General features: G+C 41.8%; 2 protein-coding genes and 2 long non-coding RNA genes across 4 annotated transcripts in view; 1 reads left to right on the plus strand and 3 right to left on the minus strand.

Moving 5' to 3' along the window:
* LOC134191449 (uncharacterized) overlaps positions 1 to 334 on the minus strand; it is a 735-nt gene extending 401 nt beyond the window's left edge. The window contains exons 1-2 of the long non-coding RNA XR_009971793.1: positions 219 to 334; positions 1 to 43 (exon numbers count right to left, since the gene is read on the minus strand). The exon at positions 1 to 43 is cut by the window's left edge and continues 29 nt beyond it. This is a non-coding gene — a long non-coding RNA (uncharacterized LOC134191449). The remainder of the gene's footprint in view (positions 44 to 218) is intronic.
* Positions 1 to 9,042, minus strand: part of LOC134190872 (uncharacterized) — a 12,379-nt gene extending 3,337 nt beyond the window's left edge. Inside the window, exons 1-19 of the mRNA XM_062659409.1 lie at positions 8,974 to 9,042; positions 8,761 to 8,830; positions 8,589 to 8,704; positions 8,392 to 8,526; positions 5,913 to 6,115; positions 5,680 to 5,857; positions 5,458 to 5,546; positions 5,297 to 5,400; positions 4,823 to 4,867; positions 4,543 to 4,646; positions 3,311 to 3,379; positions 3,110 to 3,235; positions 2,831 to 2,952; positions 2,329 to 2,375; positions 1,631 to 1,692; positions 1,401 to 1,571; positions 1,211 to 1,217; positions 867 to 1,148; positions 229 to 362 (exon numbers count right to left, since the gene is read on the minus strand). Of these exons, the coding sequence (XP_062515393.1) occupies positions 229 to 362; positions 867 to 1,148; positions 1,211 to 1,217; positions 1,401 to 1,571; positions 1,631 to 1,692; positions 2,329 to 2,375; positions 2,831 to 2,952; positions 3,110 to 3,235; positions 3,311 to 3,379; positions 4,543 to 4,646; positions 4,823 to 4,867; positions 5,297 to 5,400; positions 5,458 to 5,546; positions 5,680 to 5,857; positions 5,913 to 6,115; positions 8,392 to 8,526; positions 8,589 to 8,704; positions 8,761 to 8,830; positions 8,974 to 8,976 (2,067 nt within the window). The 5' untranslated portion in view covers positions 8,977 to 9,042. The remainder of the gene's footprint in view (positions 1 to 228; positions 363 to 866; positions 1,149 to 1,210; positions 1,218 to 1,400; positions 1,572 to 1,630; positions 1,693 to 2,328; positions 2,376 to 2,830; positions 2,953 to 3,109; positions 3,236 to 3,310; positions 3,380 to 4,542; positions 4,647 to 4,822; positions 4,868 to 5,296; positions 5,401 to 5,457; positions 5,547 to 5,679; positions 5,858 to 5,912; positions 6,116 to 8,391; positions 8,527 to 8,588; positions 8,705 to 8,760; positions 8,831 to 8,973) is intronic.
* On the minus strand, positions 1,100 to 1,565 carry LOC134191448 (uncharacterized). The gene is made up of 3 exons (XR_009971792.1): positions 1,401 to 1,565; positions 1,211 to 1,262; positions 1,100 to 1,148 (listed from the first exon to the last, which is right to left on the minus strand). It is a non-coding gene; the product is annotated as an uncharacterized LOC134191448 (long non-coding RNA).
* Positions 9,043 to 9,128: 86 nt separating the features above from the next.
* Positions 9,129 to 15,595, plus strand: LOC134191639 (golgin subfamily A member 6-like protein 22). The gene is made up of 6 exons (XM_062660264.1): positions 9,129 to 9,616; positions 10,329 to 10,554; positions 10,615 to 10,724; positions 10,902 to 12,552; positions 14,456 to 14,599; positions 14,663 to 15,595. The coding sequence occupies exons 1-6, from the start codon at positions 9,147 to 9,149 to the stop codon at positions 15,593 to 15,595; spliced, it is 3,534 nt and encodes a 1,177-aa protein (XP_062516248.1). The 5' UTR covers positions 9,129 to 9,146.
* The last annotated feature ends 41 nt before the right edge of the window (positions 15,596 to 15,636 follow it).

Genomic DNA, 15,636 nt, shown 5'->3' on the forward strand with positions numbered 1-15,636 from the left:
GTTGTAAACCACGACTTAGACCAAGCTCGTTGACCACCACCAACTACAAATCAACCAAAATTAATTAATTAATATGGTGATAATGGTTGTGTGTACATGTGTGTACATGTGTGTACATGTGTGTGTGTGTGTGTGTGTGTGTGTGTGTGTGTGTGCATGTAAATTCGTGAGTGTGTGCGTGCATGTCACTCATCATCATAATGCAATCATTCACTCACGTTTCTCTACACGTTTATATCCCATTGTATACCCAGGACTGTTCGTCTCCTGCAATGCTCTTCCTGGTGGTGAGTATGTACACGGTGTTGGTCCACTCAAATCTTCACTCGCCAAAACACAACGCTCACTACCCACATGACCAGCTAAAAATCACCACAAAACCTGGAAAACAATTTGTAGAAAAAATGCTGCCGCAAGTTGCTACATTGACTTTGCACTCTTTGGCCACGCCCCTTTTGTTCATAGTAGTTGCTCTTCTGTTGTCTCCTACACAACCAGGCGGAGTTTCTGTAGAGTACAGCAAGTCTGTGACGAGACGGCAGTGCCTGTTGATTCGTATACGGCCTGGATTGGATGGGTAGAGTAAACATTGAGTCAGTAGCCATTAATTAATTCGAATAATTAGGACAAAGTTGCAAACAAACCAGATACTATGGCTACACTAGCTCCGCCCATGATGTCCCGGATGTCCAAACAACATGTCGTTATTTGGTGTAAAATATTACATCTTGTCTTAAACATAAAAAGCGGTAAAATAGAAATAGTAGATGCTTGAAGCATTACAAACAACAAAAATAGACTTGCCAAACGAATATGATCAGCCATGCAGACAACAAAGTGACAAAGTCAATTATTCTATTGTCCACCGTTCTGTGCTCTCAGTCTCTCTTGACGTTTAACCACCTCATCTCTTATTGCAGCAGCACAAATTGGAATGGAAATACGCTGACAAGCAGACAAGATGATACTAACAACATTGCTGGTAGCGACAGCAACAGCTTTGGTTCTCAGTATGGCGTGTAGCTTGCTGTGAGATGCAGTAATTAATGAAGTGAGTGAGTTGAGTTCAGGCATTGTGTATCCTAATTCGAGTCCAACATCACTCCACTGATCACAGGCAAGAGCACTGACTGCATACATCACATCCTCTGTAAACAAATGAGAAATGCTGCAAGCAATGCTTGTGTTCCTCATACTTTGTGGTTCTCACCTGGTGGCTGTGATAAACAAAATTCATCGGAAGTAGTGTGACTTTCAGCAATCTACAATAAAACAAATTTTCCTACACACACACACACACACACACACACACACACACACACACACACCATTATGTATTATCACTAGAAATCAACAATCATATCCTACACATCTGCAAGCTTTATGTGTGCTTGTCCTACTTTCTCGCTTGCCATTCTGCTAACAGTAGCAAGAGCAGACACGAGACATCTCATTTCCTCCTCTTTCTCTTGGATCTCGGTTCTTAACCTCGTCACTTCACTCTCATGGAAAAGGGATGATTGTCTTAATTCTTCTGTCTTCTTCTCGACTTCACTCTGCAGTTCAGCAATCTATGTAACACAAACACAACTTGGGAAACAGACAACTAGAGATGAAAAAGTCACATTACTGTCTCTTCATGTTGATGATTGATAACAGACACATGACCTTCTATGTAGGGATGAGATCTAACTGTAAGAGAAAAACGTCACTTAAAATGTGCAATAAACATGATGCTAATGCACATACACACAAACACACACAAACTAAATTAAATTAAAACAACAAGCAACCACAATGACAAATGCACCAATCACTCAACCAACATGCAAATATAAAAAGATTAATTAAAATGTAAACACACAAACAGGACATACAAACAAATAGAAATTAACAAAAGACAAACAGACAATAATTTACAGACGAGTGTGCAAAGAGATAAACACCCAGATATGTAGAGAAGAAGACAACAGTAAAATATTATTAACTCATTAACTGATTCTATTGACAAATGGACAGACACACACACACACACACACACACACACACACACACACACACACACACACACACACAAAACACACAATAAAACAAGCAGACACATCACCTCAACCCAAATGTTGAGAGGAAAAGAAGTGAGAAGATCAAAAGCAGCACATCACTACAATAGCTCCACAGACAAGATAACAAGCAAATCATTCAACAATATCAATCTAACCTCACACCAAAATCATCACATTAAATCAAAAGAAGAAAAAACAAAAACACAAATTAATTGTTTCTTTCACTTACATCTTATGGCTTCTTCCATCATCTCAACCACATCACTGTGACCACATATCTTGGCAATCTCCAGTGGTGATCCTTCACTCTCACTATCCCACAATCACATTACGTTAGTGATATTATTGACTGAAGGATATTGAATGCATCACCTCTCATGTTGGGGACTCGCTCCATTTTTAGGAGAACATCAACACAATGCACATGACCATTAAGGGCAGCTGACCACAGTGGTGTACGACCTTCATTAGCATTGATATCAACAGGAACAGAACAAGACAAAAGTCTCTCTACAATGGTCACGTGATTATACTCTGCAGCACAATGGATGGCTGTCCTTCCCCACTGAGTAAACAAGAAACTGATAAGATAGTGAGAGAGTGTTTATGTTAAAATATATTAAAGCAACAGACATTCCATTCAACACACACAATCAGACATTCAATAGAATGATCAACACACAAACACAAACAATAGCAAAATCAATGCATTACACTCACAAATATGTTTAATACATGCACAACAGACACCACAATATCAACTCAACCTCTCAATACTCAAACTCACCCAATCTCCCTTCATCACATTAATATCTTTGACATTCAGTAGTAGATCAATAATATCTTGTAATCCCTTCATTGCAGATACAATCAAAGCTGTATATCCCGCCTGCACACACAAGAATGTATTATTATCATTATTCCTCCACCACACTGTACACATGCTGCAAGACAAAAGAAAATAGAAAATGAAGACGACCTGATAAGACAATAACTACTGCAAAAATAGTCTCCAACAGTCCAAGTTGAATCAAATAAAAACCAACAAGATTATTCATCTCTGCATGCAATGGCTGCTTCAGCCAGTCACAAGTCAACACTGCTGCCTCTTGACCAGCAAGAAGAAACCAAAACGTTGATTGTTGGATTAGATTGTTACATCTAGTTGATATCTATCATCTTATCAACAACACATCACACTTTCACACAATCAATCAACTCAGCCAGCCAGTCCCATTAACATCTACTGATTTAGTGAGCAGAAACTCAACAATCTCCTTCTTCTTCTTCTCACACGCTTGTATCAGAAGAGTGTCCTATTTTGAGATCAAATGACGTGCAGTTCATTTCAACATCCAATACACACATTACCGTATTCCCTCACATAAAGGCGCGTGCGCTTATAAGTGAACTGAATAAGCGCATGCGCCTATACCTCGAGTACAAGCGCATGCGCTTTTAGGCGAGGGATAATCGTGTTCGGACAGCATCTGTACATGCGACATGCATCGCAAGTCCTATTCCCTTGAATTTAAGCGTCAGCTTCTCGACTCTCTGAAAGTAAACGACGGAAATGTTTCAAAAACAGCAAAGCAGTACGGAGTCCATCGAAAAGTCGTGCAGAGGTGGCGACAGCAAGAGAGCAGGCTTGATGAAGCATCCGAGAGGCGAGACGTCCCTACACGCAAAAGATGTTAAGAAAGCGATGTTATGCTGCACAGTCGACTGGCTGCAATGTTGGGTGGAGAAGATGTTAGCGAAGAATTATCGCAGTCTAGCGACTCGGAGTCGGACACTAGCACGTGCACTGATAGCGATGAAGAGACACTTTTAGAAACTGATGAAGACGACTAGGACCTGTTCTCACTGTATGTTTACTGATGCATTAGCAAATACAAAAATTAAACAAAAAAATTTATACAAGCGCATGCGCTTATAAATGAGTTTTAAAAAGTGTTTTCTTCGGCAAGAAAAAGTGCGCTTTCTCACTTATAAGCGCATGCGCCTTTATGTGAGGGAATACGGTATCAGTGGCGTACGCAGGCATGTTTTCAGGTTGCCCGGAAACCCCCCTAGAGGTGGGCGTTACCGCTAACGGTACACAGATGTCTGGGAATTCGAGGCTATGTTGTAGCACGTGTCTAACGCGCTGTCTTCTCACTGCTACACGTGCCAGTCAGGAATGAAGCGTCAGTTGACATTGTCGCAGTTTGTAACAGAGCCTACAGCTGCCGAAGATGGACCCCTCGGAGCGGAGGCTCGAATTGACAGTCAGCCGAAGCGGACAAAGATGAGAGTAAATATCAAATATCAATTAAACCATTAATATCAATATTAATCTAGATATTGATATAAAAACAGTTATTAAGATCAATAATATTGACATTAATATAAACAGATCAATATTATTGATATTAATATGGAAACCCCCCCAGAGAAATCCTGGGTACGCGCCTGCATTATAACTCACAACACATACCCCAAATAAATCACGTCCATTGATATCAACTTGCATATCCAAAAGACGCGTTACTGACTCAATATCACCTCTCTCCACCGCTTCACTCAATTCTTCGTTCATTTCTACACAACAAACAAACAATAACACTCCACCACACAAACAACTCACAAACGAAAAAGAGACAACGCGTGTCAACGATTTAGCTAAAATCAACTGCCCAACATCTAACGTGTGCTTCTCTATTCTATCAAAGCCATCACTCATTTCCTTGACCTAACACGCCTGTACATGTACTCACCTCGACGATTCGACCGACCAACTTTGGAAGGTGCAGCCTTGTAACCTAATAATAGCGCACTGTCATCTACGCATGCTTATCTATTGCAAGTCACGTGTGATACCAAACCGCTGAGCACGCGTTTTTATAGACGAGGCGTGGCTAATCCAAACATGTCACGCTCGTTTTTCGCCGCAAAAATAGCTATCTCTACCTACTAGGACGCACACATGTTGTACCTTCCCTTCACGTTAAAATTTTTGTAAAACCGAAACAATTTTGATCTAACAATAACTCAGTACAAAACGATGGTTCCAACAAGTCACGTGTCATGCTTGTTCATCTCTATTCACTGTGTGTGTGTGTGTGTGTGTGTGTGTGTGTGTGTGTGTGTGTGTGTGTGTGTGTGTGTGTGTGACAATCAATTAAATCAAACAATTATGGTTTATTAATTGACATTGCATCTCGCGAGTACAGAATACTAGGACTGTGTCTAGTCATTGTCTTCGCCATCTGCCGCCTGACGCTTCAAGAAAGCCTCCTTCTTCTGACGTATACGATCTCGTCGTTGTGCAAGCGACATCTTGGCTCGATTCCACCTGACAAACAAAGTACAATAAAGGCACCTACAGAGTCTCTGCTGTCAGTGATATTACCTCTTTGGTGTTACATCCTTGGATGGTGCGGGTTTATGAGACGGATCTTCTCGTATTGCAGCATGAATTGCTTTGTACTTATCTTCCAGCTGTACCAGATTAGAAGGTATGATAACACTGATAAACATGCACACACAGACACACACGCACACAGACACAGACACAGACACACACACACACACACACACACACACACACACACACACGACCACGGTGACCTACTGTGTTGCCTGCGATGCCTTCTTTGATGTATCTTGAAAATTGCCTCCTGTAAGCATCCTCGTCGTTCTCTTCTAAGTGTGTCATATAGTTGGCAACATGTTGTCCAAAAATGTGTCCTCGATGAACCTCAGCATCATACTCCTTCGTTTCAGCATCGTACCCAGGAAAACGTTTAACACTAAACATTACAATCAATAAAATTTATTAACAGGACTAGACAATAATGGACTGACCTGTGGGGTACATCTAGACCTCCGTCTACTGCTCCTTTCAATGCTCCGAATACTCGAGCTCCGGTAGTTGTTCTAGCTAGTCCGACGTCGAGAAAACATCTGAATGGACCCGGAGCACCATCGACTTCTTCCACGTGATATTCTTCACCGGTTACTTCATCGACTCCTTGATAGTGTTCGGCAAGTCCAAGCTTGGTCAGAACCTGTACAACAGAGACATGATAGTAGTTGTTGAAAACATGTGAGAGACAAACAACAGAAATATACTACATGAAGACAAGCTGACACACACATGCAGACGTAAGTATACACACACAGACACAGACACACACACACCTTGAATGTTGAGTTCTGCCCTACCCCCAATGGGTTCTGGCATTGCAGAAGCGCCAAGAAGAATGATCGCCTCTGAATTTGTTGTTCAATTGGGGTCTCATGAGCAGATTTCAAGTTTCCTTATCTTGTAAAACATTGTAACACCAAGAATGGAACAAACGTAATGCAAGTGAAAGGTATTCAGTATGTGTATGTCTTGCTAGGTTACAGCCCAAGTCTGACAAGCGTAATAATAAAACAGAGATGAAGTGTGTACAAAACACTCGTGTTTCCCTCTTTCACTCAGCCCACATTTACCAATCACAAATACTCTTTTCCAAATTGCAAATGTTTTGCCGGCTTTTTTTATTCTCTCAATAACCTCAGAATGAGTCTTTGAGTTACTATGTAGTCACAATACTACCAGGGTTCTCGCTAGGTGGGTCGGTGCGGGTCGGACGAGCCCACAGTTGCCGGCTTCCGCCCCACCAGCGGCCTTGCCCGACCCTTGCTGTGTGGATGAATGCCTAAAACGCTTTTGTACTGTAGTCATCTTTTGTATTATCCGGGTAACCGTCAATTTGTTGCTTCTCCGGCTTTGACTTTGTTTACGACATGTCTATTCGTCGGTTCTTCAAGCCTGCTGATGCTCTTTCGTCGCCGAAATCATCGCCGAAACAACCAAGACTACAAAGCGATTCGTCCAGCGAATCGGACGTCGAAATCTCGGCCGAGTTGGAAGAGGAAGTCGCACAGTCCAGCGATGAAAGCGAAGTCGAGCTGCTGTCAACAGCTGACTCTCTGGGCAAGAGTTCCTCTTCAAAGCAGTCGTCGCGTTCGCGAAAATCGTCTTCGTCGACGTCATCGAAGCAGTCGGTGGGATTTCGTTCCGAGTGGCGAGTTGGTCGAATGGAATGGCTTCGTTACGACAGCCAAAGCAAAGGCATGCTTTGCGTTTTGTGTCAGAAGCATGACAAGACCGCCGATCTTACAGACTGAAGGAAGATACGTTAGATGCTTTATTACGGATCGCAGTGGAAGGTCCAGATGTTGCCAAGTTTCCTTTTCACTCGGCTGTGAAACTGTGGGCCAAGAAAAAAAGAGACGTATCTTTCACGATAGGTGATAAGCTTAGTCATTATGGTTACTCTCGCACAATTCGATTGGCGAATAAAAGTACAAAAATGACCACGCCTACTAAAAACAAGACCACGCCCAAAAAAATTTTTCCAACGGCAACCCACTGACTACTTCTCCTGGCAAGAACACTGTACTACGTACCCAGATAGCAAAATTCAGACACATTGTTATCAAGGATATATGGCCATCAACTGCACACACACACACACACACACACACACACACACACACACACACACACACACACACACACACACACACACACACACACACACACAAAACAGACAAATGGACATGCCCTTCGGAAAGTTCCAAAGATAGTACCCTTTGCCTATTTCTAGGTAGGGACCCAGTGCTACTCGGAGTTTTAGGTCGTGCTGACAAACCCCTTGATGCGTGGCCAGAGCATCGAAGGGCACTAACTTTGGCGCAGCTGCGGGACTGGACCTCAGTCCACACGTACCCGTATATACTGCGTGATGTTCTGCCAAGCCAGCGGTCTAGTCCACCCCCAGTCAAAGACCAGGTACTCATTTATACTCCTGAGTCAAGAGAGGCAATTGTGTGTGAATTTCTTGCCCAAGGAAATTACGTGTGTACTCGTCTGCGAACCTACAACCTCAATGTCACGGACGTTTCCATTCTCCAAATGCAACTCTCTAATCAACTGAGCTACAGACGCCACACACACACACACACACAGACAAATGAGATACAAGAAGCACAAATTGATCACAAAGTAACGAAAAAGAGATACGAACCTTCTAATCCTATCGGATCACACTTCAAGCAAAAAATACAAATACTGACACAACTGATAGAGACATAGACAAACAAACACAAAACAGACAGACAAGCAAACAGACAAACAGACAGGAAGACAAAAAACAAACAGAAACAAGAGACACAATCATACACAGCACACAAATAAAAAAACAACGAAAAACAAGGCAGTCAACAGCCATAGACTCGTGCCACACACCAACACATCTCCACACACTCCACCCACCCACCACCCACTTACCCGTCTGGCCAACAGCAAACCAGTGCAGTAAGCAGCGGAATAATTCGTCAGTCCGACCTTCATTCCATAACGCGGCAACTCGTGCGAGTACGCAGCACACATCACCATGTCGCCCTCGATCTTAGCATACACGACCTACACCAACAAGCATTCTACATCAACCGGAAGTGAAACGTTCAGCCAACGTTCAATCAAACCTGACAGACAATGTCCGTATTGGTCGTTCGCACAACCAACCGATACTTTGGTGTGTAGTATTTGTTCTTGTCCTGTACGACTAGTCTTCGACGCGCGTAATAGTCGGTTTTTCCATCTGAAAGGAAGAATGGATGACCCCAAAGTGGGCCCCCGGGATGTTAATACACTTGCCTCGTCGTCTCTTGAATTTGACTTGATAACGCTTGAAGTAGGCTTTGTTCTTGACAACTTTGATGAATCCCTGTGGAGAGCAGAAGGTCACACGTCATGCAGACAGGCCATACACACACGCATCCGCGAATATCTCGGACATCTCGTATTGTACGTAATTTTCGAAGCGCACGTATGATCGCATGCATGTCGTACTGCACTGCAGCTACTCACCATTCCAATCACATGGACAAGATCAAGTCGCGAGCCCAACTTCCAGAGAGGGTTATATGAAAGACCCGGATAAGTTGACGTATAAATACGGGGTTTAGCAACAACATACGGGTTGTTCTTAATAATTGCGCTCCCGGACGTAGTGACCGGTTTGTTTAAAAATTGCGGGGGAAATGGCAAAACAAGGAGTCGAAGGAAGCGATATGGGAGCGGAATACTTACTTTCGGAGTTTGCCTCGTTGAGAAAGCGGCTGTCAGAGACGGAAAGAAAGCTAAAGAGGGAGGAAACGACACACAGTTCACCAGAGAAAGGTCCCGGCCTTTCACTCTCAGACCTAACACCATCCTCTCACCACGAGAGACAGAGCGAATGGAGAGAATCAACCAGTAGACGTGGGATATTTCTAGGACAACCAGTTGGTAATGATGGAGAGCCAATGAGACGTAAACTTGCGCTGTTAAGGCAGGAAAACTGCCAGCTATTCAGTCAGAATCACAGTCTCTTGAGTGAACTGGAGGACACGAGCTATCAGCTGGTACAGAGTCAGAACAGATTGAGTGAAATGAGCGAGCATCAGCCAGCGTTGAGAGAACACCTCGTGCATCTCGAGAGTCAAATCACGACGAAAGAGAGAGAAATCAAGTGAGACACGAATTGATTGATGAATACACAACAAGATATAGTTGGTTATTAATTAATTAATTAATTAAAATGTTGGTAAACGTCAAGTGAGGAGAGAATAGAGACACACAGGTGGTGGTGATCATCTAAAAATTTAGCAAGATTTGATGCTTCAAGCTGTGCTTGTGTGCCTTTAAAATTTTGTAAAGAAAAGTCCAAGTTAAAGAGCATTTGTCTGTTTACGTAGACTACAGACTCAGAAATAATGTATGTTGTTCTACATTTTTGGTGTTGAAGACATTCGTTTGTTGTGCTGTATGTGTCACTGTAATTTGTTTCTGGATTTTGTCGTTGTTCTAGCTCTAATGTGTGGCGAGTTGTTATGAAACTTGGCATTCTGATTTGTTGCATGAATGTTGGCATGTTTGAGACTGAAAATTTTTCTGTCTTTGCAGCTGTTTCTGATGGATTTAGGAGAGAGTTTTGTTTGACTAGACAATTAAATATGTGCAGATGACACTTTAGCACATAAGCATGTGTGCACTTACACACACACACACACACACACACACACACACACACGCACACACACACACACACACACACACACACACACCATTACTTGATACAGTACATACTCACAGTATACATCCTGTAAGGTGGTTGACACAAATCTATTTTCAAACTGTTTTGTTGACAAAAATTGTTGAAAGTAATTGAACGTTTATTTCAGAGCATTAGAGAGAAGGTTAGATGATAGCCAGACCGACATTGAAACAAAACAGAGTGAAATAGATCAACTAAATGCTCAGTTCTTGGGTGTTGATGGAGAGAGACAAACACTGTTGTTTCAACTGCAAGCTCTCAAGTCAGAAAGCAGTGAGAAGGAGGGTGCTTTAGAGGCATGTAAGTTGAACTTGAGTGAAAGCGAGAATAAATTTGAGAGAGAGAGGTTAAAGGTTTGTTTTTGAGTTTGTGTTGTTTGTACAAACAACATGTGATATGTGTTGTTGGTGTAGTTGATAGACGAAATGGAGATATTGAGGAAGCAACTTGAAGGGAAGGAAGAGTGTGAGGTGGCATTGAGAGAGAAACAGTCTCATGTGAATGACTTAGAAGAAGAGTGTAGGTGAGGACAGATGAAGAGACAGACAGTCAGACAGACAGATGGGAGGACGGACAGACAGACAGATGGGCGGACGGACAGACAGACAGACGGATGGACAGACGGGCAGACAGACACAAAAGCATATGCAAAACCAGACATATTGAAAGAAAAGGCATGTAAACCTGTGGTTTTGCCTAGACGTTTGCAAATGTCATATCAGTCTGAGAGAGAACATTGTGACAGTATTTGTGAACAGTTTTCTCATCTTGAAGTAACCATATCTCATCAGAGTGAAAGATTGTCTGAGCTAGAAAGTGAAAGAAAGAACGTTTATGATGAGAACAAGAGATTAAAGGACACGATACTTCGACAGAGTGAGAAACTTTCTCAATGCGAAAGAGAAATAGAACAAAGCAAACGAGACTTGCATCAGTTGACCCACAAAGTGACAATGAACACAAGTATGCATACGACAGGATACCACAGTCTACAGAGTCTCCACAACAGTCTAGACAGCACAAAGTGTAACAGAGAAATGAGACAGGAAATAAGCAAGAGAGAAAAGGTGATTGCAGAGATGGAAGACAAATTGAGAGCTGCTCATCGATTGGTCAGTGAAAAATCATCTTTGTGTGCAAGACAAGAAGGGCAGATGGTTCAGTTGGAGAGACAGTTAGAGAAAGCTACGGGAGACGGCAAAGACAGCAGAATTGGCAAGTTGAAACTTCTTCATGCAGAACAATGTAAGGAGTTGGAAAGTCAGATAGATGACCTGGAAAGCAGGCTGAAGGCACAAAATCAAGAAACAACTATACAGGAAACTCAGATTAGAACACTAGAGAGAGAAAGAGAGGAGCAGAGACACGAGGTGGTCAATCTGAGAGAGATAGTCAGTGACCTAGAACAGAGAGCTCAGACTTTGGATGAGGTAGCTGCAAAGAGAGACGCAAGAGTGCAACTGTTAGAGAAGGAGGTAAAGGAAGGTAGTGAGATGATAGAGAGATTGCAGGAGAGTTTTGGAGAATACAAACAGGAAGTGGAACTCAAGCTATCCGAATGTGGAGAAGAAGTGATGGAGAAAACACATAAAGTGAAAGAACTCGAGCAAAGGATAAGACAAGAGCGAAGCCTGATGAGACAGAAAACACGACAAGTTGGTGAATTAGAAGAAAGGCTAACAGAGAGACAGAGAATGCTGGAAGAGAGCAGCAAACGAGTCGGCGAGCTAGAGGAGAAGCAGAACGAGTGGCAGAGACAAGTTGCTGTTCTAGAGCAAGAAGTAGCACAGAACAGAGAGGCAAAGAACGAAATAGAGCGCAGACTGGAAACACTGAAGAATCACTCTACGGGCGAAATAGAAAGATTGGTGAGAGAAAGAGACACCAACAGAGAGAGGAGAGTCGAAAGTGAGAGGCGAGAGGCAGAGGAGAGGAGAGAAAGAGAGAAAGCAGAGCGAGGATTGGAAAGAAAGACAAGAGACTACGAAGTCGAGAGAAACAGACTCATCGAGTTGACGAAAGAACTTGAGCATGAAAAGACAGGGAGGAGAGTGAGTGAAGAGACCATGAAGAGACTCAACAAAGAACTAAGTGATAGAGACAGCAGAGCAGCTGAAATTGAAGTCGACATCGAGAGACAACGAGCTGACATGGTGGAGAAAGACAGACTAATAGAAGAGCTCAATCAAGCTCTTGTTAGTCTACAGAAAGAGGTCACACAGAGAACAGAACAGGTCAAGCAGTTGGACCAGTTTATGAGGCAATTCAAGGCAGACAAGGAGCAGAAAGTGAGTCAAATGGAACGCCAACTCGCAGCCAGTAAAGCGAGCAGTGCAGCTAAACAAGCAAAGGTAAGAAGACGCCACACAATATTTTGAAATATTCTTGTCAAGAATGCATGACAAGCATCAGCAATTGTAGACTTTTTATAGAAGTTAATTTAATAATTAATTTATTAACAGTAAACAACAGCACATAATAGTTATAGACAATAATATAATTAATATTAATAGAAATTAAAAAATAATGATATTAATTTTAAAATAAATAATAAATAGTGAAAACTGATAAATACCTAATAATTAATAAAACTAAACGATAATAACTAATAGATGGTAATACTAGGTAAATAATAATAATTAATGATAACTTAGCAAAGTGATAACAAATGCATAATACACACATTAGTATTAGTATTGATTAATAGATACAAGAAAAATATTTTTTAAATTAATGCTAATTAACATTTACTACTAATTATTAAATTAATTAATATTAAGTCATATGTTGTTATAATAAATTATACTTAATAATAAATTAGTAATAATAATTAATTTAGCCTCTGTAAAACAGAATGTATTAACATGTACATACACATCCCTCTGGAGCTCCACATCATACTTCAACATACGGTTTACACACACATGCATGTTGGACACATGTGGATGTGGACACATGTGTATGATCACATGTGATGGGTATGGGCACATGTGAGTGAGACACATGTGGGTGTGGACATGCGTGGGTGTGGATAGTCATACATGTGTGTGTGCGTGTGTGAACACATGTGGGTGTGGGCACACGTGGGTGGGACACTTCTTCTTTGTAGCATGCGTGGGCATGGTCATTAATATATGGATAAGCCTGTTTCTAAATCCGGTTGCTTATGACGGAAATTCATTTGCTGATTGTCGGTGAGTCATGGAAGCCCGACTTCAGGAAGCCTCCTAACAATCCATAAGTGTACTGTACACAAGTTAATAGGCAGGATGATGACCCTGGCAGGGTTGGTATGCGAACCATCATATCTGCTGTTGCTGATTGTGATGCTGTCCATAAGTAAACACACGTGTGTGATGACTGACATGGTCATAACAACAAGCAGTACACATGATGGCACAAGCCTGCTAATACACAAACATATTGTGACGTTCATGTTCACCAATTCCCTCACAAAGATCGATACTTTAGAAACGATTGTTGGTGGTCACTCATTGGTGTCCCACTTGGCTAATTGCGTGCCAACTGATACCAGGACATGCAATATGCATCGTGTGCAAAATCCATGCTTCACTGTAAGTGTTTACTCTGGCTTGCTGAGTGCTGAGTGCACACACTTGTCAGGTCTCTCTGTTGTTGTGGTGAGAGAATGACCTCTTTGGTGGGTGGCTAATTTGAATCCATGGAGGTTAATTAGTTAACCAAACCAGGAGCATGTTGGCATCAGCCTTGATGAACGAGTAAGATACAAGAGATTGAATAACACATTGGAGAGTAGCTAATCTGACAACTTTGTCTCATTCTAACAAACCTGTGCAATTTATTGTTATCAACTAGGTTATTTCTTATTATTTAATTTATTTTATTATTTTATTTATTATTTATCATTTTATTTTATTTTTTTATCATTTTTTATTATTTTATTTCATGAGGTTTGAGTGTGGAAGTTGGCAAAATTATTAGCAATAATTTAATGTATTTTGTTGTTATCAACTAGCTTTTTTATTTTTTATTTTATAAGGTTTGACTGTTTTGTGAAAGTGGGCAGAAAGTAAATTTTTACATATTTTAATTTTAATTTTAATTTTAATTTTATTTTTTTATTTTACTTTTATTTTTAATTTATTTTTTATTTTTATTTTTATTTTTTAAATGGACAGTTGGCAGAAAGTAAATCGTTTATATAAAATGAGTTCGGTAAGTCCTCTGATGAGTGTGATGATTTGTATTGTGTGTGTGTGTGTGTGTGTGTAGGTCAATGAGTTGGAGACAGTTGCAAGCCAACTGAGAGATGCAGTCAAACAAAGGGAAGGAGCCGTGGAGGAAGGTTCAAAAATGAGAGAAGAAATGAGGGGGAAACTCCACGAACTAAACAGAGCAAAATTGGAAGCAGAAAAGGTGAGAAAATCGCTAACATAGTAGAAGGCGGTGAGCATCAGTTGACTGTGGAACTCTGTTTAGTTGAGTGTTGAACTGCGGGAAGAGGCAGGGAGACTGAGACGAGAAATGGGTGAGACGAGTCAGGAGCTTCGTGTGAGTCGAGAGAGACAACACAAAGTGGAGCTCGAGAAGGCAGACGTGGAACGAATGGTGAAACAGTTACAAGCGGCAAACAACAGGCAACTGGATGAGACGGAGACGATGAGGAGAGAAATGATGACAACGAGAGAGACGGTGGAGAAGAAGGAGAAAGAACTGAGAACGACGAGAAGTCGAGAGAAAGACACAGCAAGACAACAAGCGAGCGAGTTACGAGCCATACAGCAACAGCTGGACGTCATCCAGCAGCAACACAAGGACGAAATCCATCGACTCGAAGAGAGTCATGCAAGAGTCATCGCAGCCAAAGAACAACAAGCTGCAAGTCACCGCATGCTCATCCAGCAGATCGAAGAAGAACGAGCAGCCGAAAGCGAGGAGTTTAGACGATGCAAAGATCAAGCTGTTAGTCTCTCAACCGACATGCTCTCTCAACAGGAATACGTGGAGAGAGCTAAGCAGGATGCGATCCTCAAGGAAGCAGAGATAACTCGACTATCTACACGACTGGCAATGTTCGAACGACAACAGCAACAAGCTGCAGTGAGAGAGTCGTTGAACAACTCGTCAATGAGTCAATCATCAGAGTGCAGTGATGCTCACACAGCGATCCCTCTGTCTACATCCTTATCCTTTCCTTCGGCTTCGACCCAATCTCTAATTGGGAAGTATACATCACCGAATGCGAGCACAATACATCAGGCAATGTCGGTGGAGGAACAATTGGAGAGAAGCCGTGCCTTGTTAGACTCACTTAGGCAGCAGGCAACAGACAAACATGTACAAAACGACCACAAATCAGTGGATGCATCGCCAAGTGTGGCTGCGACACCTAAAGACGTCATTGAGGTTTAGTGAGCTTGATAAGGGAATTATAACGAATCTATAAGTTTAAT

The sequence above is a fragment of the Corticium candelabrum genome, chromosome 15, assembly GCF_963422355.1.
Source record: "Corticium candelabrum chromosome 15, ooCorCand1.1, whole genome shotgun sequence".
NCBI lineage: Eukaryota > Metazoa > Porifera > Homoscleromorpha > Homosclerophorida > Plakinidae > Corticium > Corticium candelabrum.

Coding starts and splice junctions, on each gene's coding strand:
- LOC134191639 (XM_062660264.1), top strand. CDS start 9,147: ATGGCAAAACAAGGAGTCGAAGGAAGCGATATGGGAGCGGAATACTTA. Junction 10,555..10,614: donor TTGAGAGAGAGAGGTTAAAG/GTTTGTTTTTGA, acceptor TTGTTGGTGTAG/TTGATAGACGAAATGGAGAT. Junction 14,600..14,662: donor CAAAATTGGAAGCAGAAAAG/GTGAGAAAATCG, acceptor AACTCTGTTTAG/TTGAGTGTTGAACTGCGGGA.